A 24,218-nucleotide genomic window follows, 5' to 3' on the forward strand; every position below is an offset into this window, starting at 1 on the left:
CACCTGCATTCTAGCTGTTTGGGGTTTTAGGCTGGGTCTCTGTACAGCACTTCGAGACATTAGCTGATGTACGAAGGGCTATATAAAATAAACTTGATTGATTGATTGAATACGATGATATAGTGGAGAAAATCAGTCCGATATGCTCAGGGTTGATATCGCGCTGTGCAGACTGGCAGGTATTATCCAGGCTAAAAGCGGCTGGTGTCTGAGCTAAAGGCTGCTAGCAGTGGCTAACAATGACTAAATATCTAGTAGCTAATTAGCTGGATAGCTTCTGATGGCTAGCTGCTGATGGAGGTTCTAGCTATAAGGTCTAAAAAAAATAGCAGATCCGTATCACATTGGGTGAGGCGGGTTGCCGGAAGGTATATTTAATTTAAAAAATGAAAAAGATTAAAATATATTGCAATATATACAAAAAAATACGAAATAAACATAAATTTACAACAAACACGTCTTACTGCTACGCCATCTTGGATTACAAGATGACTCTGTTAAAAACCATTGGATTTAGCAAACTCTGAAATTATTTAGTATTTCTGTGCCCATGAAAACTGTTTCCCCAGCGTAACATAAGGAGCCACTAAATGATACGTAGTTCGAGTGCATTTCAGAATACAAAAAAACTGTCCGAAAGCAAGATCCCGTATTTAAGTTGAAGTTCATCACATGACAAGTGTAAAGTTATGCCTGTAACTACTGTTCCCTGAAGGAGGGAAACTAGGTACAACATACTATCAAATCCACGCATCGCTGGAAGCCCCGCCTTCGACAGGTGATGAGCGTGAGGCTCGGATTTATTCCTTAAATTTAATACCGCTCTTCACCAACCCAGGAAAGGGAGGGGCTAAACAGGTGTTGTACTTCGTTTCTCTCCTTCAGGGAAGTGTAATTATAACCAAAGTTACACTCCCTTTCAGTCAGTCAACTTCGGAACAACATTCTATGGGGAAATAAATACATTCCCCAAAGGATACTAAATGAAACGTTGCCTGGCAGACCACCCAGACCTGACCCTACAAGATGCGTCAGTTGTCAATTTATTCATTGTCTTTTGTTTGAAACACTCCTGTCAATGTTGAGTAAGGACGCACACCTGATTACACATATAGAAGTAGGACTAGTTTACCTGGCATGCACACAAATGTAGGCCTATAAATGTGCCCATTTGGGGATGTCTGAAAGTATTTCTCATTGTCTTTAATGCACCACTAATGAGTTGTGGAGCTTCTCAAATACATTTTTTCTTCACCTCAAACAGCAAGTAAACAAAGTCTAATCAAAATCAATTGCGAATGACAATAGTTCCTCAAAGTATTTAATAAAAGATTTCCAGCTCTCGCCCTTTCAATAACCACTCGGCATAAAAGGGAAAAATGTAATGCTCTGATCCAGTGGAAATGTCATAAAATACCCGATTACTTCTTATTCTTTGCACAAATAGCCAACAGCTGTGTCTGTCCCATACTTACTGGCACGGGAAACTGAGGGCCCAGAATATTTTATACAATATTTTATACAATCTTGCTGTCACAAGTTTTGGGCCGACCCAGTTGTATCAACTATGTTTCAAGATCGTTGTAGACAGGCCATGTGCAGAAAATGTGATTTATAGTATATTTTCTACCTGCAGAATGCAATGTTTTTATTTGTTGGCTTTATGTAGGCTATTTTTACATAGTTGGCAATGGCAATAAAAGTTACTTTTAGATCTGTATCATTTTCATTTAGATTAAATGTAGATTAACCACAGACAATGATTTTGATTCTTGGTTGACCCAAGATTTTTCTAGTTGGGGCCCTAGTGCATTCATTAAGTTCAGACCGCTTCCCTTTTTACACATTTTGTTACGTTACTTATTCTAAATTAGATTTTTTTTTAACAATTCAACTTTAAAATGTTTTACAAATACTTGAGACTCAAATCAATGAATCATGTTTTGAGGATATACAGTGTTTGTTTACATTTACTGATAAACATTCGAGTTAAAAAAAGCTTATATTTGGGGTTCTGATGGGGTACGACAGTTGAACTAAGCTGATCAGACATTTATACGTGATTTCTTCAAGAAACAATGGGTACATATCATTAATGTATACGTCCCAAAATGGATGTAACAACTGCTGATTGCCCCTTTAAGACTACATATTGGGCTAATCTAATAGGAGATATTGAGGACTACAGTATTTCAGGCATTGTTATTGGATGCATTTGATCAATTGTTAACATTTTGTTGATGGTCCACTCTTGATGTTCTACACGTTACAGTGTAGCTTCAGCCATTCCTACAGAACAACATTAAAGTGTAGAACCCCTTTACTGCATATTGGTTCAACGACTGCAGAGACGGTACTTACTGGGGTTAAACGGATCTCCAACCTCGTCTTCTTCCTCCAATGTGACAGTAATCTCCCCCTCCTCCTCTTTCACAGCATAAACTGCATTCTCCTCTTTCTCATCCTCCTCTTCTTTCACTGTAACATCCTCCTCCTCTTTCACTCTGAACGAGTCTTCCTCTTCTTTCACTGAAACGTCTTTCTCTTCTTCTTTCACTGTAACAGCCTCACCCTCTACTTCATGTTTTACTGTGACATCCTCTTCTTCCTTCTCCTCTTTCACGACAATGTTTAGCCCCAGAGCTTCTTTCTCCGTCCAGCAGATCACCTCTTCTTTAGCAGGAGGGGAGAAGCTTACTGACCTCATGTTCGGGGATGTTAGCTAGCTAGCTATCATTAGCGACTAGGCTAGTGCTAACTTAACCAGCCAGCTACTATAGCTGACTAATACAAAATAACGTAATATTAAATAGGTTAACAAGTAGATACGACCTAAGTGTGTCGAAAACACAGTAGCTAATATACACCGAAAGCGTATAAATAGCTTGAATCTTTCGGGTATGTTGGATAGCAAGCTACCGAGGTGGTTGACGAGCTGTTTATGAAGAACCGTCCACTAGATTATACGTCACGGCAGCAGCATCGCCTGAAAGACGCACATCGCCGTCTGCTGACTGGAGTGGGAAACGCAGTTGAGGATCACAATTTATTTTCAGACAAAGATAATTTTAAATGGATTTAATTAAATAATACTATTATATTGAGAGATACAAAGACAGGAATGTGTCGATTGATTACTGCGAATAAAAAATGTTTATTGCAGCACATTTAAGGCAGTTTCATTAAGTCAAACTAAATCTAAATAAGTAGCTAGCTAATGTAGGTCTATACTGCTCCTACATGGTGTAACAATACATCATATAGATGTATATAATGAACAGACTAGGTCTATACTGCTCCTACATGGTGTAACAATACATTATGTAGATGTATATATTGAACAGACTAGGTCTATACTGCTCCTACATGGTGTAACAATGCATCATGTAGATTTACAATACCATTCAAAAGTTTGGGGTCACTTTGAAATGTCCTTGTTTTTTAAAGGAAATCAAATTACTTTATTTATTTACCTGTTTTTGCTTTGTCATTATGGGGTATTGTGATGTCATTATGGGGAAATGTGATGTCTTATGGGGTATTGTGATGTCATTATTGGGTATTGTGTAGATTGATGAGGGGAAAACGATTGAATCAATTTTAGAATAAGGCTGTAACGTAACAAAATGTAGAAAAAGTGAAGGGGTCTGAATGCTTTCCGAATGCATTGTATATATAGGGGCAGTACTTAGTGATATCACTTCATGAAACAGAAGGTACAAATATATAACATAGATTCACAGTATCAACATTCAATGTATCAAAATACATGACCAAGCTGGAAGTGGAAACACCAGCCCAGCCACAATCCTAGAGGTTCACTGATGATCAACCTCCTCCTTCACATCTGACTCCTGATGATCAACCTCCTCCTTCACATCTGACTCCTGATGATCAACCTCCTCCTTCACATCTGACTCCTGATGATCAACCTCCTCCTTCACATCTGACTCCTGATGGTCAACCTCCTCCTTCACATCTGACTCCTGATGGTCAACCTCCTCCTTCACATCTGACTCCTGATGATATAATTTTATAATAATATAAAGACCTGCTGTTTTCAAACTCTATTCCCTGTAAGTTATTACATTTAACCAATCAGAATTTAGAAGAATGCCAAAGTCAGGTGTGAAGTAATATGGATGACCAGCCTATTCCCTATGATGTAAACTACAACAGAAATAACTTAAAATTTATAACTTTAAATTAAACCAATAATTTGCACTCATGACTTGCCTTATTAAAGTAAACCACCGTTTTGTAAATACATAACGCCATCTAACAAAATATCAAATGAATGTTAGCTATATGCAGTTATCTTAGGCAGCCAGCCAACATTAGCTATATGCAGTTATCTTAGCCAGCCAGCTAACGTTAGCTATATGCTTTTATCTTAGCCAGCCAGCTAATGTTAGCTATATGCAGTTATCTTAACCAGCCAGCTAACATTAGCTATATGCAGTTATCTTAGCCAGCCAGCTAATGTTAGCTATATGCAGTTATCTTAACCAGCCAGCTAACATTAGCTATATGCAGTTATCTGCGCCAGCCAGCTATCATGAGCTATATGCAGTTATCTTAGCCAGCTAACGTTAGCCATATGCAGTTATCTTAGCCAGCCAGCTAACGTTAGCTTTACGCAGTTATCTTAGCCAGCCAGCTAACATTAGCTAAATGCAGGTATCTACGCCAGCAAGCTAACATTAGCTATATGCAGTTATCTTAGCCTGCCAGCTAACGTTAGCTATTTAGCCTACTAGCTATTAGCCTAACCAGCGTAGCCAACCAGCTAACGTTAGCTATTTAGCCAACTAGCTATTAGCCTAACCAGCGTAGCCAACCAGCACCGAGACCATTTAGAACCAAACTAACAAAACCTAAACGTGTTTGCAGATCAAAAGATCAGAGACAAACAGAATGATGGGAGAAAATTAACCAATCAGGAGTGTCGAACAAGCCCAATACCAAACCAATCAGGTGGTTGTTCGATGAAATGAATCTTCAGACGTCATTGATCACGTGCTGCTGATAAAGTGATACAGGCATCAGCACACTGCTTTGAAGTTTACTGCTTTCAAGACCTCGTAGCTCCGGTATCAAACAAAACATCCCCATCGAAAAGTTGACAAAACAAAAAGGAGCAAGCAGGTTGATTTCCTCTGTCATTTTGAGCCCACGGCAAGAAGGCACCAGAGCCCACCGTGCTAACGGGTTCCCACTAGATAACACAACCACACAGTTAATGAAAAGCATGAGGTGACGCTTGAGCTAGATATCAACCTATCGAGCTAGTGTGACCTTCCTGGTCTCTCAAGTCAGTGAGTCAACACAGGAAGGAGCAATGGATGGATAGTTCATTTATTTCCAAAGCTGCAATGATGGGACACACACAGTATGGATGAATGATCAGTAGTGATGGGATATAAATAGCACTCCCACAGCAATTCTCCATAAATCTGCCCTATAATATACTAACAAAAAAACAATTGAAATGTCTATCAAAGTCATTGTGATCATATAGTGGATTTAACAATTCTTACTAATTCCTAATTTACTATAATAAATGAATACATTGTTTCCATGTGTCTCATATTCACTACATCAGAATAAACTGTCATCCATTTTACTATCAAAATATATCAAATGAACCTGAAGATTTACTCAATGTCCCCCTCTGATGGCGAAGAAGTATAATACACCTAAACTAACAAAACCGGGCTGATAAACTGGCTGGTGTTCATGAGTTTATAAAACATGTACTTTATACATTTGTCATAAATGACCTGCATTGATGAGACACACAGTGTGGATGAATGATCAGTAGTCGACAGGGTAAAAATAGCACTCCTAAAGAAGATGCATTTTCCAGTTAGATACCAACTTGAAAGAGGGAACTTTAGCATAAAACCCACATGGAAAACTGAGATTTGGCAAATAACATATAAAGAGAGGCTTATTTGACACCAAACCAACAACAGTAGTTCCTAAAACATAAATTGCTAATGTATTAAAACGTGGATTTTATGATGTAATGTCAACTTTATATATTTCTATCCCGGGATTATTCAATTTTGAACTCACCCACAGCAATTCTCCATAAATCTGCTGTGGATTACCCAGAATCCCGAAATAAATTAATACATATGTGATAATTCAAAAACATAACTGGTTGTGCTTATAGGGAACCAGATCGTGAACACAACTAAGTTACTAAGTCTTTAACCACACTGTATTGTTACACTGGTGAGTAAAAACTCATGCTTCCTACACGAACTTTTTGTCTGAACATTATAATATATATTTTACGTCACACTAGCGTCATTGTCTTAAAGTCGCACATCTCCATCGCAGTCAGAGGTTCAGACTGAGCGTTACCCACTCCAGTCAGCAGATGGCGGTGTGCGATTTTAAGGCAATGCTGTTAGTGTGACGTATAATCTAGTGGACGGAACGCAATGCTGTTAGTGTGACGTATAATCTAGTGGACGGAACGCTTCTTTCAGCAGCAGCAACAGTTATTCAGCCACCTCGGTAGCTTGCTAGCCAAAATAGCCTAACCCATGAAGCTCTTTAGACGCTATAGTGTATATTAGCCACTGTGTTTTAAACCCTTGTCTGTCGTAAGTTATCCTATTTCATTTCATATTTACGGTGTTGTTGTTATTATTCAGCTGGCGGGCTGGTTAAGTTAGCGTTAGCCTAGCTAGCTAACATTTCCGACCATGAGTTCACTAAATTACTTTCTTCCTGCTGAAGAAGAGACGGTCTGTTGGACGGAGAAAGAAGCTCTCATCAAAGAGGAGGAGGAAGAGAAGGATGTTACAATACAAAAACAAGTAGAGGGTGAGGCTGTTACAGGGAAAGAAGAAGAGAAAGACGTTACAGTGAAGGAAGAGGCGTTCAGGGTGAAAGAGGAGGAGGGTGTTACAGTAAAAGATGAGGAGGATTCAGTTTTTGAAGTGAAAGCGGAGGAGGGGGAGATTACGGTCTCATCGGAGAAAGAGGAGGAGGAAACTGGATATCTGGGCCCGATTTCCCAAACGCAATTTAAGGCATCCAGTGGTTCTAAAGATGAACTTAGCCATAAGATGGTTTTGAGAAACCGGGCCGTGATTACCACTGGTAAGTACTGTCTTAAATACAGAGGTACAAACTCTGCAGTTGTTGAACTGATGTTTGGTGTTAAAAGGGAAATCTGCAATTGCTACATCCATATTTTGACTTTAAATTATTTATTTTATAGCCATTGATTCTTGGAGAATATAACACATGCCTCATGAGCTTAGTTCAACTGTTGTACCCATCAGAATCCCAAATAAGCTTTTTTACTCCAATGTTTAGAAACAATGTAAATCAACACTGTATAGCCTCAACATGGTTAAAACTATAATGTTGATATCACGGATGGTCAGTCCTTGCATCCATAGATCTGTCTATGAATTTGAGAGTAGTTAAATGTCTCCAGCCCCATCATCATCTTATTACCAAAACAGTGGTGGAATGACTGCTGTGTTATTGTTTCAACTGCAGATTGGTTGACTGATGTGTGTTTTTTTTAAAGGGACAACCTAGTATTTAAACAGCAACAAAATGGCTGCCAAGAGACTTGGTTTGGTTAACAGCTGAGGGATGGGGGTTGGAGAAATGTAACCACTCTCAAAATCATAGAGAATGCTTTTGTAGCAACCGTAACCCAACACCTAGCGACCTCGTCAAGAAGTTCAGACATCTTGGCGTAACAGTTATAAGGTGTTGGCTTGACAGTCGCTGGACCCAGGTTTGAGTCCAGCTCAGGGCTTCCCCCTGAATTCAATACACTATGAATACAAGGACTGGCCATGCATGATGTCATAATGATAGTTTAACCAGGTTTCTAGGCTATATAGTATATTCTAGAATTCATCCATGGTGTCATAATGATAGTGTAACCAGGTTTCTAGGCTATATAGTATATTCTAGAATTCATCCATGATGTCATAATGATAGTTTAACCAAGTTTCTAGGATATATAGTATGTTCTAGATTTCATCTATGATGTCATAGTGATAGTTTAACCAGGTTTCTAGGATATATAGTATATTCTAGAATTGCCAGTGAAGATTTCCTGTGGAGGCAAATTATTAGAGCTGTTGATAAGTCATTGTATAATATTCAGCAATTTTTTTTTCATGCCCTTACATTAAAGGCAAGACATACCTAGAAGCAATTACATTCATGAATTGGTTTGAAACCTTTGTTTTAAACCCTTCTCAAAGTTGGTGCCTTGACGGATTTGTAAAAAATGGTTTATCATGAAACACTTTTATTTATTTATTTAAATGTAACCTTTATTTAACTAGGCAAGTCATTTAAGAACAAATTCTTATTTACAATGACTGCCTACCCCGGAAGATGCTGGGCCAATTGTGCGCCGCACTATGGGACTCCCAATCACGGTCGGTTGTGATACAGCCTGGATTTGATCCAGGGTGTCTGTAGTGGCGCCTCAAGCCCTGAGATGCAGTGTCCTCTGCGCTACCTGGGAGCCCCAAAATCATGTTCTAGTGCTGTCCCCAACTAAAATACATCTTGGTCAACCAAGAGTCATCTGTTCTTTCTACCAAGCGCCCCATGTATTTTTATAAAATCTATATGAACTCAACTTGTCTGATGCTTTAAGCTGTTTGAAAAAATAAATAAGACACACAAATGACTAGAGGGAGCCGGTCGTCAACACAACCCGACCAGAGGGAGCCGGTCGTCAACACAACCCGACCGGAGGGAGCCCCCCCCCCCCTCTGCTGCTGGACTTCGTAAATTCTGCCGTTCTGCTCCTGAAGTTTTCAGTAATAGACTACAGATAGATAGACTACTAGACTAGTAATAGACTACACCATCAGTCTGCAACCTTTTCCAGTTGGAGTGCCAATTTATCTGACCTTTTCTGCGAATCTGTGTGCCAGTTATGATTTTCATATGCACATTTTTGTGGAACAGTTTCATTTAAATTATAATAGTATCTCAAAATCTTTGCCTGTGATTAATCTACATTCTAAATCTAAATGAAAATTATACAAATCTAAAAGTAACTTTTATTGCCATTGCCAACTATGTAAAAAAAAATAGCCTACATAAACCCAACAAATGAAAACATGGCATTCTGCAGGTAGAACATATTCTGATAAAAATAAATATCCTAGAAATCACATTGGCTGCACATGGCCTGTCTACAACAAACCTGAAACATTGTATCAACTATCACTTGGGTCAGGAAACTCGGATAGCAAGCTTGCAACATTGTATAAAATATTCCAGGCCCTCAGTTTCCTGCTACAGTGAGTTCTGGACAGTAATCAGGTATTTTATAACATTTCCACTGGATCAGAGCATTACATTTTTCCCTTTTCTGCTGAGTGGTTATCGAAAGGGCGAGAGCAGGAAATATTTTACGAAAATACTTTGAGGAACTATTGTCATTCGCAATTGATTGTGATTAGACTTTGTTTACTTGCTGTTTGGAGGTGAAGAAAAAGTTACTTTGAGAAGCTCCACAACTCATTAGTGGTGCAGCGTTAAGACAATCAGAAATACTATCAGACATCCCCAAATGGGCACATTTATAGGCCTACATTTGTGTGCCGGCCAGGTAGACTAGTTTTACATCTATATGTGTAATCAGGTGTGCGTCCTTACTCAACATTGACAGGAGTGTTTCAAACAAAAGACAATTAATAAATTTACAAAACTGACGCATCTTGCGGGGTCAGGTCTGGGTGACCTGCCAGGGGCCGTTTCATTTAGTATCCGTTTGGGTCGGCTGGGGAATGATTGTATTTCCCCATAGTATGTTGTTCCGAAGTTGACCAACTGAAAGGGAGTGTAACTTTGATTATAATTACTCTTCCCTTAAGGAGGGAATCGAGGTTCAACACCTGTTTGTCCCCGCCCTTTCCTGGGTTGGTGAAGAGCGGCATTACATTTTAAGGAATAAATCCAAGCCTCACTCTCATCACCTGTGGACGGTGGTGCTTCCAGCGAGGCGTGGATATGATAGTATGTTGTACCTAGTTTCCCTCCTTCAGGGAACAGTAGTTATAGTCATAACGTTACGCTTGTCATATGATGAACTTCAACTTAAATACTGGATCTTGCTGTCGGACAGTTTTTTTGTATTCTGAAATGCAACAGTTTTCATGGGCACAGAAATACTAAATCATTTCAGAGTTTGCTAAATCCAATGGTTTTTAACTGAGTCATCTTGTAATCCAAGATGGTGTAGCATTAAGACCTGTTTGTTGTAAATGGTATGTATTTTTCGTCTTTTTTTGTATATATTGCAATATATTTAAATCTTTTTCCATTTTTAAATTAAATATACCTTCCGGCAACCCGCCTCACCCAATATGATACGGATCAGCTATTTTTTTTTTTTAGACCTTATAGCTAGAACCTCCATCAGCAGCTAGCCATCAGAAGTTAACCAGCTAATTAGCTACTAGATATTTAGTCATTGTTAGCCACTGCTAGCGGCCTTTACCTTTTTAGCTCAGACACCAGACGCTTTTAGCCTGGATAACACCTGCCAGTCTGCACAGCGCGATATCAATCCTGAGCATATCGGACTGTTTTTCTCCACTACATCACCGTATTCCTGCCGTAAGCTCTGGACCTTTACACCAGATAATCGCAGCTGGCTAGCTGCTACCGAGTGGCCCAGCCCCGAAGCTAGCCTTGAGCCAGGCCCATCTCCCGGCCTGCTCAGTGGACCCTATGATCACTCGGCTACACAGCTGATGCCTCCCAGACTCTTCACTAAGACGACTAGAAGCCTCTACATCACCGGATTCCTGCCGTAAGTTCTGGACCTTTGCACCGGATTGGCTACAGTGGCTAACACCCTTGTCCCGAAGCTAGCACCAGTTAGCCTCGAGCCAGGTGCATCTCCCGGCTAGCAAACAAAATTACTCCAGCTACAATACCTCTTTTGCCAATTGGCCTGGACCCTTTGTCGACACGGAGCACAGCCGATCCATCACGACTGGTCTGCCGACGCAATTCCGTCCGATGTGCCCTCAACCGGCCTTTGCCAGACGTCGGTGACGCCCTTGTCCCGAAGCTAGCACCAGTTAGCCTCGAGCCAGGCGCATCTCCCGGCTAGCGTAGTAATGACTACCTAGCGGCTTCCCTGGTTCATATATTGCTGTTCACTGGACCCTATGATCACTTGGCTACATAGCTGATGACTGCTGGACTGTTCATTCATCACGGTTCTCCATTTTGTTTATTTTGTTTATCTGTCGGCCCCAGCCTCGAACTCAGGCCCTGTGTGTAGTTAACTGACCCTCTCAGCCCATTCATCGCCATTTTACGTGTTTTTGTTGTTTTAGCTGATTAACTGTTGTCTTACCCGTTGTTGTCTTATCTAGCTCTCCCAATCAACACCTGTGATTGATTTATGCCTCGCTTTATGTCCCTCTAATGTCAATATGCCTTGTATACTGTTGTTTAGGGTAGTTATCATTGTTTTATTTTACTGCGGAGCCCCTAGTCCCACTCAACATGCCTCAGAGAACTACTTTGTCCCACTTCCCACACATGCGGTGACCTCACCTAGCATAACTGGTGCCTCCAGAGATGCAACCTCTTATCGTCACTCAGTGCCTAGGTTTACCTCTACTGTACCCACACTCTACCATACCCCTGTCTACATTATGCCTTGAATCTATCCTACCACACCCAGAAATCTGCTCCTTTTATTCTCTGTTCCCAAAGCACTAGACGACCAGTACTGATAGCCTTTAGCCGTACCCTCATCCTACTCCTCTGTTCCTCGGGTGATGTAGAGGTTAACCCAGGCCCTGTGTGTCCCCAGGCGCTCTCATTTGTTGACTTTCTGTAACCATAAAAGCCTTGGTTTCATGCATGTTAACATCAGAAGCCTCCTCCCTAAGTCTGTTATACTCACTGCTTTAGCACACTCCAACCTTGATGTCCTTGCCGTGTCTGAATCCTGGCTTTGGAAGGCCACCAAAAATTCAGAAATTTCCAGCCCCATCTACAACATTTTCCGTCAAGATAGAACTGCCAAAGGGGGAGGAGTTGCAATCTACTGCAGAGATGGCCTGCAAAGTTGTATCATGCTTTCCAGGTCTAAACCGAAACAGTTCGAGCTTCTAATTTTAAAAACGAATCTCTCCATAAATAAGTCTCTCACTGTTATAGACACCCCTCAGTTCCCAGCTGTGCTCTGGACACCATATGTGAATTGATTGGCCCCATCTATCTTCAGTTTGTTCTGTTAGGTGACCTAAACTGGGATGTGCTTAACCTCTCTAGGAGGTGTGGGACGCTACCGTCCCACCTGGCCAACATCCAGTGAAATTGCAGAGCGCCAAATTCAAAAACAGAAATACTCATTATAAAAATTCATTAAACATACAAGTGTTATACATCAGTTTAAAGATTAACAGTTACCAGCCAAGTAGAGGAGTTACACAAGTCAGAAATAGCGATAAAACTAATCACTTACCTTTGATGATATTCATATCGTTGCACTCACAAGACTCCCATTTACTCAATAAATGTTTGTTTTGTTCGATAAAGTCTCTCTTTATATCCAAAAACCTCAGTTTTGTTCAGTAATCCACAGGCTCAAAGGCAATCACAACATCCAGACGAAAAATCCGAATAGTATCAGTAAAGTTTGTAGAAACATGTCAAACGATGTTTATAATCAATCCTCAGGTTGTTTTTAGCCTAAATAATAGATAACATTTCAAAGGTAAACAAGAACGGCGCATTCTGGGACACTGAATGGTTCACTCATTCAGAGTGGTCTTACTCTGTCAATTTTCAGAATACAAGCCTGAAACAATTTTTAAAGACCGTTGACATCTAGTGGAAGCCATAGGAAGTGCAATTTGAGTCCTAAGTCAATGGAATCTGTATAGGCAGTCAATGGGAAAACTACAAAAATATAAAAATCCCACTTCCTGGATGGATGTTTCTCAGGTTTTCGCCTGTCATATCAGTTCTGTTATACTCACAGACATTATTTTAACAGTTTTGGAAACTTTAGAGTGTTTTCTGTCCAAATCTACCAAGTTTACTTTGGGCACGCTTTTCATCCGGAGGTGAAAATAGCGCCCCCTACCCTAGTGAGGTTAACACCCCCGCCGTCCTACAATCCAAGCTAGATGCCCTCAATCTCACACAAATGATCAAGGAACCCACCAGGTACAACCCTAAATCCGTTAACATGGGCACCCTCATAGATATTATCCTGACCAACTTGCCCTCCAAATACACCTCTGCTGTTTTCAATCAGGATCTCAGCGATCATTGCCTGCATCCGTTATGGGTCCGCGGTCAAACGACCAGCCCTCATCACTGTCAAACGCTCCCTAAAACACTTGTGCAAGCATTTCTAATCGACCTGGCCCGGGTATCCTGGAAGGATATTGACCTCATCCTGTCAGTAGGGGATGCCTGGTTGTTTTTTAATTGTAATTCCCTCACCACCTTAAATAAGCATGCCCCTTCAAAAAATGTAGAACTAAGAACAGATATAGCCCTTGGTTCACTCCAGACCTGACTGCCCTCGACCAGCACAAAAACATCCTGTGGCGTACTGCACTAACATCGAATAGTCCCCGCGATATGCAACTTTTCAGAGAAGTCAGGAACCAATACACACAGTCAGTTAGGAAAGCAAAGGCTAGCTTTTTCAAACAGAAATTTGCATCCTGTAGCTCTAACTCCAAAAAGTTTTGGGACACTGTAAAGTCCATGGAGAACAAGATTCCTAAAGATTGGAAAGCTGCCACGGTCATCCCCCTCTTCAAAGGGGGTGACACTCTAGACCCAAACTATTACAGACCTATATCCATCCTGCCCTGCCATTCTAAAGTCTTTGAAAGTCAAGTTAACAAACAGATCACTGACCATTTTGAATCCCACCGTACCTTCTCCGCTGTGCAATCCAGTTTCCGAGCTGTTCACGGGTGCACCTCAGCCACGCTCAAGGTACTAAACGATATCATAACCGCCATTGATAAAAGGCAGTACTGTGCAGCCGTCTTCATCGACCTGGCCAAGGCTTTCGACTCTGTCAATCACCGTATTCTTATCGGCAGACTCAATAGCCTTGGTTTCTAAAATGACCGACTCGCCTGGTTTACCAACTACGTCTCAGACAGAGTTCAGCGTGTCAAATCGGAGGACCTGTTGTCTGTACCTCTGGCAGTCTCTATGGGGGTACCACAGGGTTCAATTCTCGGACCGACTCCTTTCTCTGTAAATACCAACGATATTGCTCTTGCTGCGGGTGATTCCTTGATCCACCTCTACGCAGACGACACCATTCTGTATACATCTGGCCCTTCTTTGGACACTGTGTTAACAAACCTCCAAACGTGCTTCAATGCCATACAACACTCCATCCGTGGCCTCCAACTGCTCTTAAACGCTAGTAAAACTAAATGTATGCTCTTCAACCTATCGCTGCCTCCCCCCGTCCAGCATCACTACGATTCTGACTTAGAATATGTGGACAACTATAAATACCTATGTGTCTGGCTAGACTGTAAACTCTCCTTCCAGACTCACATTAAGCATCTCCAATCCAAAATTAAATCTAGAATCGGCTTCCTATTTTGCAACAAAGCGTCCTTCACTCACGCTGCCAAACATACCCTCGTAAAACTGACTATTCTACCGATCCTTGACTTCGGTGATGTCATTTACAAAATAGCCTCCAACACTCTACTCAGCAAACTGGATGCAGTCTATCACGGTGCCATCCGTTTTGTCACCAAAGCCCCATATACCACCCACCACTGCGACCTGTATGCTCTCGTCGGCTGGCCCTCACTACATATTCGTCGCCAAACCCACTGGCTCCAGGTCATCTATAAGTCTTTGCTAGGCCGCCTTAACTCAGCTCACTGGTCACCATAGCAACACCCACCCATAGCACGCGCTCCAGGACGTTTATCTCACTGGTCATCCCCAAAGCCAACATCTACTTTGGCCGCCCTTCCTTACAGTTCTCTGCTGCCAATAACTGGAACGAATTGCAAAAATCGCTGAAGTAGGAGACATATGGGCAGCTGTACACAGCCCATCTGTAAATAGCCCATCTAACTACCTACCTCATCCCCATGTTTTTATTTACTTTTTTTGCTCTTTTGCACACCAGTAATTCTACTTGCACATCATCATCTGCACATCTATCACTCCAGTGTTAATTTGCTAAATTGTAATTACTTTGCTACTATGGCCTATTTATTGCCTTACCTCCTTACTCCATTTGCACACACTGTATATAGATTTTTCTATTGTGTTATTGACTGTACTTTTGTTTATCCCACGTGTAACTCTGTTGTTTTTTTGTCGGTCTGCTTTGCTATATATATGAGAAATATACAAATAAAATCTTTACTTTATTGACAACACCCAAATGGATACTGTCATTAACGTGGTTCTTCAATAATTACTTATAATTCTTCAAACATATTAAACAGGACATTCAAACGAGCCTTACAATTATAATCCAAAGTAGTGTGAAATGTACTCATAATCAACCTGGAAATAGAGGTTACTCCCCGGAGTTTTCCCCCATTCACATTCAGAATACATTGAGAAAAACTAAAAGCTTTGCTCACCATTTTTGCTCCAGGCAGATATACTACATCCATAACTTGTGGTTTCCTCATTAGCAGATATACTACATCCATTACTATCGGTTTCCTCATTAGCAGATATACTACATCCATAACTAGTGGTTTCCTCATTAGCAGATATACTACATCCATAACTATCGGTTTCCTCATTAGCAGGGAGGTGTTTCTGCAATCAAATTGTGTGCGCATCGCCCTTGTTCCGCAATTTTATTAAACACAGAAAGGGGCCTATATTGGAGACCAAAAGTCATCTGACACACTGCTTATAGTTTCAACAACATGAATAACTTATTTCTAGTCTACAACCATCGATCTTACTACTAAAATATGACTATTCTTGCTCATTTTAAGACAATTGTTAAATAATTTTTACATTCATTACAGACATCAATTGTTGTACAACATCATGGCTATGCTGTTGGCATCACCTTTTTACAGTGGATTTCCACTGTTGTGGGCCTTTAATCATCTGACTTTGTTGTTCACACAGGAGAGATACGGGACTATCGTGGATCCTTTGGGGAGCCTCAACAACCTCATGATGCTGACGAGGCAGAGAAGAGTCTCTCCAGATCAGAACGCCTCAATAAACACCTGCAGAGATCCACAGGGAAGAGAACTCACTGCTGCTCTGACTGTGGGAAGAGATTCACCTCATCAGGCATTAAAATTCATCAAAGGATCCACACAGGAGAGAAACATTATAGCTGTGATCAATGTGGGAAGAGTTTTACTACATTTGACTCTCTGACAGTGCACCAGAAAATACACACAGGAGAGAAACCTTATAGCTGTGTTCAATGTGGGATGAGTTTTAAAGCATCTAGCAATCTGACTACACACCAGAGAACACACACAGGAGAGAAACCTTATAGCTGTGATCAATGTGGGAAGAGTTTTACTACATTTGACTCTCTGACAGTACACCAGAAAATACACACAGGAGAGAAACCTTATAGCTGTGTTCAATGTGGGAAGAGTTTTACTGCATCTAGCAATCTGACTACACACCAGAGAACACACACAGGACAGAAACCTTATAGCTGTGATCAATGTGGGAAGAGTTTTACTACATCTAGCTATCTGACAGTACACCAGAGACTACACACAGGAGAGAAACCTTATAGCTGTGTTCAATGTGGGAAGAGTTTTACTGCATCTGGCAATCTGACTACACACCAGAGAACACACACAGGAGAGAATCCTTATAGCTGTGATCAATGTGGGAAGAGTTTTGTTACATCTAGAAATCTGACTATACACCAGAGAACACACTCAGGAGAGAAACTATATATATGTGATGAATGTGGGAAGAGTTTTACTACTTCTGGCCATCTGACTATACACCAGAGAACACACACAGGAGAGAAACCTTATAGCTGTGGTCAATGTGGGAAGAGTTTTTGTCAATCTGGTGATCTGACAGTGCACCAGAGAAGACACACAGGAGAGAAACCGTATAGCTGTGATCAATGTGGGAAGAGTTTTACTACATCTGGCAATCTGACTTTACACCAGAGAACACACACAGGAGAGAAACCTTATAGCTGTGGTCAATGTGGGAAGAGTTTTTGTCAATCTAGTAGACTGACAGTGCACCAGAGAACACACACAGGAGAGAAACCTTATAGCTGTAATCAATGTGGGAAGAGTTTTGTTACATCTAGCTATCTGACTATACACCAGAGAACACACACAGGAGAGAAACCTTATAGCTGTAATCAATGTGTGAAGAGTTTTGTTACATCTGGGCAGCTGAATGTACACCAGAGAACACACACATAATATAAATCTTATAGCTGTGATCAATGTGGGAAGAGTTTTACTCAGTCAAACAACACCAGAGAACACACACAGGAGAGAAATCTCTTAGCTGTGACCAGAGGTAATCTGATAAAAGATCTCTGACTAAACATCAGAAAATACATGAAGCAGTTGTTTCATGATATCAATTAATTAATTTAACATTGTAGTAGGAGTATTTTAATGATGTCACAATGTAGAATGTTTTAACATTGTAGTAGGAGTATTTTAATGATGTCACAATGTAGAATGTTTTAATATTGTAGGAGTATTTTAATGATGTCACAATGTAGATTGTTTTAACATTGTAGAAGGAGTATTTTAATGATGTCACAATGCAGAATGTTTTAACATTGTAGTAGGAGTATTTTAATGATGTCACAGTGTAGAATCCTAAACGTTTGTCCCCTGTTCTATTGATTTCAACATGATATGGATATTAGCCTCAGGGGGGAAATCCAGGCTCTGAATTGAATGAGTACTATTTATGAGATTTAGTAAGGACACATTATTCCCAGATTCAGTGTGGTTTTTGAGCTGCTAGTTTTAACAGGACGTGCAACCTCATCTCCCTCCTGTCGCACAAATGATTTTAGCATGAAATTGATTAGTTATGACAATAAGTGTTGCGTTCCTTTGTTTAGCGACCCCTACATTTAAATGCATTCCAACATCACGTACAACCTGATTTCCCCCCTAATTGATATCAGTGATTTATTGCTACTTGTCAAAACAACACTGTTTCTGGTGCTTGTGCAGTTTATAAGGAGCTTGTTTAAAAAAATACAAGAAATATGATTATTGTGGCAGATGTTTGTGTAAATAGCACATGTTATGTTTAGGTTTTCAATTCATCCCAAACTGTTTCTGCATATTGGTTATTCATTTGGACATGTTAAAACTGTGTTTTGACATTGAGGCTATCCCACCGAGCAAAATGTAATTGAAAAGTCATTGAAAATAAGACTATGCAATCAAATGTTTTTTTTTAACATGTTTTATTATACCATGCCTTACCATTAAGTGAATTATTGACAATACATATTAACAAAGGGGTGTACATTTGGCTTTGGTAATTCATGTTTACAATTCATGTAACTTTTAGTAATCATAATTATTTATGCAATCAACTGACAATTTTCGGGTATAATTATATTGACATTGTTGCCCTTCCTTTAGAATAGCAGGGTTAATTCTCAGATGTGACAACCCAAATGTACTAGAGCATGATATTGGGGACTGGGCCCCGATCCAACAACATGCCTATCGAGTGAACTCTGAAAAGAGAGAGAAGCTCCGCAGTGAGGTGGAAAGTTACTATGGTTATTGCAGGAGTTTCCTCTTGAAATCAGACATGTCCGTGTTAAGGACAACTTGGTTGCTGATTGTTTCAAGGGTGGGCAGTCATAGTTTTCCGTTTAGCCATTGCGTTGCCATGGATCAATTTATTTTGACTGCACATTTTTCCGTATTGGAGATGAGTTTTGTTTGGGCTCGTTCCAAGGGGACGAGAGTTCTAGAAGCTAGTGAGTTTTAGGAAGACGAGAGTTCTAGAAGCTGGTGAGTTTTAGAAAGACGAGAGTTCTAGAAGCTAGTGAGTTTTAGGATTCTATAGAATGAAAAAGGAGAAAAAAATAATACGATTGTATATTATTATTTAGAAATACGTGTTTTTAATTGTTGACAGCCAGTAGACACCATGTTTATATTGTAGAAGGTGATGCATTGTAGTTGATTATAATGTGAAATGGAAGTTGTTTTCTGTTGGTGGTGAGCAAACTTGTCCAACAAAAATTATAGGATTTATTTGTTGTCTTAAGGGGAAAGGTGTTCCAGGCTTTCGTTTCTCCATTTATGTTTTGAGGTTGGACTTTAGCACGTATAGCTCGTTAGCATATATAGCTCGTTAACACGTATAGCTCGTTAGCACGTAGGGCACACTGATTGGTGTCACCTCGTTAGTCAGTATGTGTAACACCAGTTCTTTTGTTTGCCTCTTCTTGGGCAGATTTAGTGGATCTCATGGGTGACTTTTATGTCCCAGTTGTTGTTACTAGTGAATTATTTAGAAATGTTTTTTTTCTTGTTTTTAATTGTTGACAGCCAGTAGACACCATGTTTATATTGGTGAAGCATTGTAGTTGATTATAATGTGAAATGGAAGTTGTTTTCTGTTGGTGGTGAGCAAACTTGTCCAACAAAAATATAGGATATATTTGTTGTCTTAAGGGGGAAGGTGTTACAGGCTTTGGTTTTTCCATTTATGTTTTGAGGTTGGACTTTAGCTCGTATAGCTCGTCAGCACGTAGGATGCACTGATAAGTGTCACCTCGTTAGTCAGTATGTGTTACACCTGTGCTGGCTTGTCCATCTCGTTAGTGGGAAGGTGTTTCACCTGAGCTGGTCCAGGTTCTATTTAAGAGTGTCTGGCCCAGTGCTCCAGTTGTCTTGATAGATGTGGAGAGTCAACACCTTTAGTTGCTCCACCTTTTTGGTTTGCTTCCTGTCTGTAAGTTTGGTGTGGGTTTTTCTTTTGTTTCCCTCTTCTTGGGCAGATTTAGTGGATCTCATGGTGGGTGTCTTTTATGTCCCAGTTGTTGTTACTAGTCAACTTTCAGTGGACACTGAGAGCAAAATTGCAAGATTATGTTAGAATTATTTTATTGCATCAAATGGTTGTTTTATGCAACAGAATAGAGGGTTCTTAGAACTATTGTGTCTGTGTGTTCTACTGAGGATGGGCCTCTGGGAGAAAACACTGACAGGAGATTTACAATGTCGTTTGGGTGATAAAACCTAAAGAGACCGCATTCCAGTGCATGAGTTAATGTTTCTGTGCTCTATGGTACCAGGGAGAGATGACCCCAGGGCCAGACCCTGGTCTCTACACAAAGAGTACTGTTTTTACAGCAGATACTGTCTGCTGTGAATTATAAGTCTCTTTCATACAAATCTAACATTGTGACCCGTTCTATACAGCTGTTTTTCGTTATGTAGTTTGAAAGGGGTGTATCTTGGCTGTAGAAGACATGTGTACTTTTATCTCGTGGCTCTCAACAAATCATCTGGGGGTGATTTGTCGACCAGCCATCATTATCGTAGAGCACTCAATTGATTCACTTTATATGTGTGCATTGTATTGATCTGCTCCCTTATAAGTAATAAAGGTTTAGTTTAAGAATAATTCTGACTTGTGTGATAATTTCTTTGATATCAAATGAGGAGAGAAACTTAACAACCACATTTGGTGATGGGGATGTGAATCTTCACTTGGTGACCGCTTCTGACGACCTGGGTAAATCGTGCACTTGGGATCTCAGGGAAACCACACTTCGGGAACGGAGCAGATGGACCCACCTTTGATCTGAGAGGCAGCGAGCCGAGTGGATACCAAATCTCGAACGTAGTTTAAAAAAAAGAATGAGGTGAGTGAAACAAGTGGAGTTTTTAGAAAAGCCTCGTAGGCTCTGAGTGTGTATTCCTGTGTGAGGGGGCACCTTGGAGGTGTAAAGAGGGCCGAGCCAGCTATCTGTGTGAACTGGATGAAAACTAGAATCTGTGTTTACTAGTTAATAACCTCTTGGAAATAGGGGGCGCCCTTTTCACTTCTGGATAAAATTGTGCCCAATTTAAACGGCCTCGTACTCTGTCCTAGATCATATGATATGCATATATATTACTATTGGATAGAAAACACTCTGAAGTTTCTAAAACTGTTTGAATTATATCTGTGAGTAAAACAGAACTCATTTGGCAGGCAAACTTCCAAACAGGAAGTGATATTTCTGAAATGGGTCTCTGTGAAAGGCATTGCCTATTCAATTGCCTTGTATTTATGGATCTGTTTGCACTTCATACGCCTTCCACTAGATGTCAACAGGCAGTAGAACGTGGAATGAAGTTTCTAGCCTTCTCTGGAACCGGATGGGACTCATTGGAGTGAGAGGTCAGCCATATTGGCAGTACTTGGCTACGCACTTCGGTTTGTCATATCGTTGTCTGCAATGCGTTAGGTAGACACGAAGAAATGCTCCGTCTGGGACGTTATTGGATATATATGAGAAAAACATCCTCAAGATGGATTATCAACTGAGTTTGACCAGTTTATTCGACTATTATTATGACTTTTTGAATTTTTCGTTCATTCGTAAAATCTTCATGGACATGTGAGCTACACCATGCTAACCAAAGTTGCTAATTCGACAGAAGAAATGGACATTCTAAAACAAAACGATTTTTTGTGGAACTAGGATTCCTGGCACTGCATTCTGATGAAAGTTCATCAAAGGTAAGGGAATATTTATGATGTTATTTCGTATTTTTGTGGACTCTTTGGACTCCAACATGGCGGAGAATGGCTGAGCGCTGTCTCAGATTATTGCATGCTGTGCTTTGTACTAAAGTTTTTTTTTTTTAAATCTAACACAGTGGTTGCATTAAGAACCAGTGTATCTTTAATTATATATGCAACATGTATTTTTCAGCAAAGTTTATGATGAGTTTTTTTGTTAGATTACGTGGCTGTCTAAAATTTCTCTGGACATTTTGGGGCCATTTGTGACCATGGCTGCAATGTAGAACCACGATTTATAGCTATAAATATGCACATTTTCGAACAAAACATAAATGTATTGTATAACATAATGTCATAAGACTGTCATCTGATGAAGTTGTTCAAAGGTTAGTGATTAATTTTATCTTTATTTGTGGGTTTTGTGAAAGCTATCTTTACGGTGAAAAAATGGCGTGTGTTGGGCTATTGTGGTGAGCTAACATATATATATGTTGTGTTTTCGCTGTAAAACATTAAAAAAATCGGACATGTTGGCTGGATTCACAAGATGTTTATCTTTCATTTGCTGTATTGGACTTGTGATTTCATGAAATTATATTATATGATATCCCTGTGGCGCTAGGCTAGGCTATGCTAGTCAGCATTTCTGATGAGGATGATCCCGGATCCGGGATGGGGGGTCGGTAGAGGTTTTTTAAGACCATGTATGATAAGGTGCACCTGTGTAAGGTGTAATTGTTTTAAACCTGTAATTATTTTAAACATGTAATTATTTTAAACCTGGAACCCATTTTAGAAGTATTGAAAGATGTAAATGTATGTAGTTACATTTAAAAAGTTAAAGTTACAGTTAAATAACTTTAAGAACTAGCCATGAGACAGAAATGAGAAAATATTCCTGTAGGTTAAAATATTGTTGAAAAACAACTAATTGATTAGCTATGTTTGGGAATAGCATTGTGTGACTGCAATATGAGACGTCTGTGATTGAGTCTTAATCTGAAGTTTAGATAGTAACAGAGATAAAAAAAAAAAAATGGTTCTGCTGGGAGTATGTTTGGAGAGCTGCTTCGTAGCTATAGAGAGTCCTTGAAAAAGCAAATGGAATGGTTGTCGTGAGTACCTGAGAATGTCTTACGTTTTATATGGGTTCTGTGAATATATGAAAATATGATAAATTGTATGTGTGTATAATCGATTACTAGAGATTTGATAAAGTAATACTGGGAATATAATTAGATAAAATTTAAACAACCCATATGTAGACGAACGTAGGTTTTGAGTTGGTATCTTTAATGGATGATTTGATAAAGATGAGGTTTAAGCATTATTAAACTGTCTACAAAGTCTGGGCAGTTGTCTCAGAAACTGATGAGAGTGTGTCCACTTTAGGGCAAGTTACCATAAGGATGAAACTATAAAACGCTTATTGGATTTTCTCTGTCTGGGTGCTACATTTGAAACTAGCTGTTGATGTTGAAGAAGCGTCCCGTCCACTAGATTATACGTCACAGTGGCAGAATCACCTGAAAGACGCACATCTCCATCTGCTGACTGGAGTTGGTATCGCAGTTGAGAAAATACTTTCAGGCAAAAAGCGACGTCCAAGGACGTCGAATTATGGGCGATATCAGGTCTGTCTGTTGTAGCCACTATTTCGCCCCAAAATACTAATCCCAAATTGGGCTGTGTATAACTATGTAAATGTCTCTCGGACAAGGGGACTTTTATCAATATACACTCTAAAAAGTAAAGGTTCCTGGAGTATCCATTTTCTTAAACTCCCTGTTCACCCTCCCTCCATTATAAAAAAATATTTTAATAACAATATTGACAATATTTATTTAAATAATTCATTATTTATTTAGTGGCACCACAAATGTGAATAAATATTTACAGAACAATTTACCAAACAAAAACATTACAATATTGCAACATTTCTGCAGACATGTCAGACCATAATAAATAATACATTTACTTTGTATAGTGCTTTTCATGACATTTAAATATATATAAATAATGATGTACAATAAAAACAACATACATTAAAAATGAATCATAGGTAAACTAACAATATTGTAGACTTGATGCTAAATACAGATTTTTCAGCTTTAGTGTGTATATCGTATCCACTTAGTTATGTTAGGAAGTTTGCCATCTTTATGACCGGCCCTGGTAACTTCACCCCAACTTCTCTTCTCCCCAGAACACAGTAACTTAACAACATAAGTGTTTTTCTGACATTTAAGGGAAAATAAAAAATACAGCCGTAGCAGAGCCCCAAGTCCCATGGGGACGTCCTCGGGGGCGTGGATGTTCTCCCCATCAGCTGTAGTTTTATATAAGCATGCACACCTATGTTTATGAAGAAACAGATGATTGGTGCATAGGCATACCTTGTCACGGACATAAAGGCCACTCGGGTCCTCATTGAAGAGGTAGGGCAAGAGCAGAATCGC

General features: G+C 39.9%; 2 protein-coding genes across 3 annotated transcripts in view; one reads left to right on the plus strand and one right to left on the minus strand.

Moving 5' to 3' along the window:
- LOC139548189 (zinc finger protein ZFP2-like) overlaps window positions 1–24,218 on the minus strand; it is a 249,135-nt gene that overhangs the window by 23,829 nt on the left and 201,088 nt on the right. Inside the window, exon 1 of one of the 2 annotated variants that reach the window (XM_071357696.1) lies at window positions 2,362–3,012. The exons of the other annotated variant lie outside the window; for it this stretch is intronic. Within the exon in view, the coding sequence (XP_071213797.1) occupies window positions 2,362–2,707 (346 nt within the window). The 5' untranslated portion in view covers window positions 2,708–3,012. Of the gene's footprint in view, window positions 1–2,361; window positions 3,013–24,218 lie in introns of those variants that run through there. 2 annotated transcript variants of the gene reach the window in all.
- On the plus strand, window positions 6,485–20,649 carry LOC139548154 (zinc finger protein ZFP2-like). Its single transcript, XM_071357605.1, has 2 exons — window positions 6,485–7,122; window positions 16,153–20,649. Exons 1-2 carry the CDS (start codon window positions 6,723–6,725, stop codon window positions 17,445–17,447), a joined length of 1,695 nt encoding a protein of 564 aa, XP_071213706.1. The 5' UTR covers window positions 6,485–6,722; the 3' UTR covers window positions 17,448–20,649.

Source organism: Salvelinus alpinus, chromosome 2 (genome assembly GCF_045679555.1).
Source record: "Salvelinus alpinus chromosome 2, SLU_Salpinus.1, whole genome shotgun sequence".
NCBI classification, from domain to species: domain Eukaryota; kingdom Metazoa; phylum Chordata; class Actinopteri; order Salmoniformes; family Salmonidae; genus Salvelinus; species Salvelinus alpinus.

Coding starts and splice junctions, on each gene's coding strand:
- LOC139548154 (XM_071357605.1), top strand. CDS start 6,723: ATGAGTTCACTAAATTACTTTCTTCCTGCTGAAGAAGAGACGGTCTGT. Junction 7,123..16,152: donor CCGGGCCGTGATTACCACTG/GTAAGTACTGTC, acceptor TTGTTCACACAG/GAGAGATACGGGACTATCGT.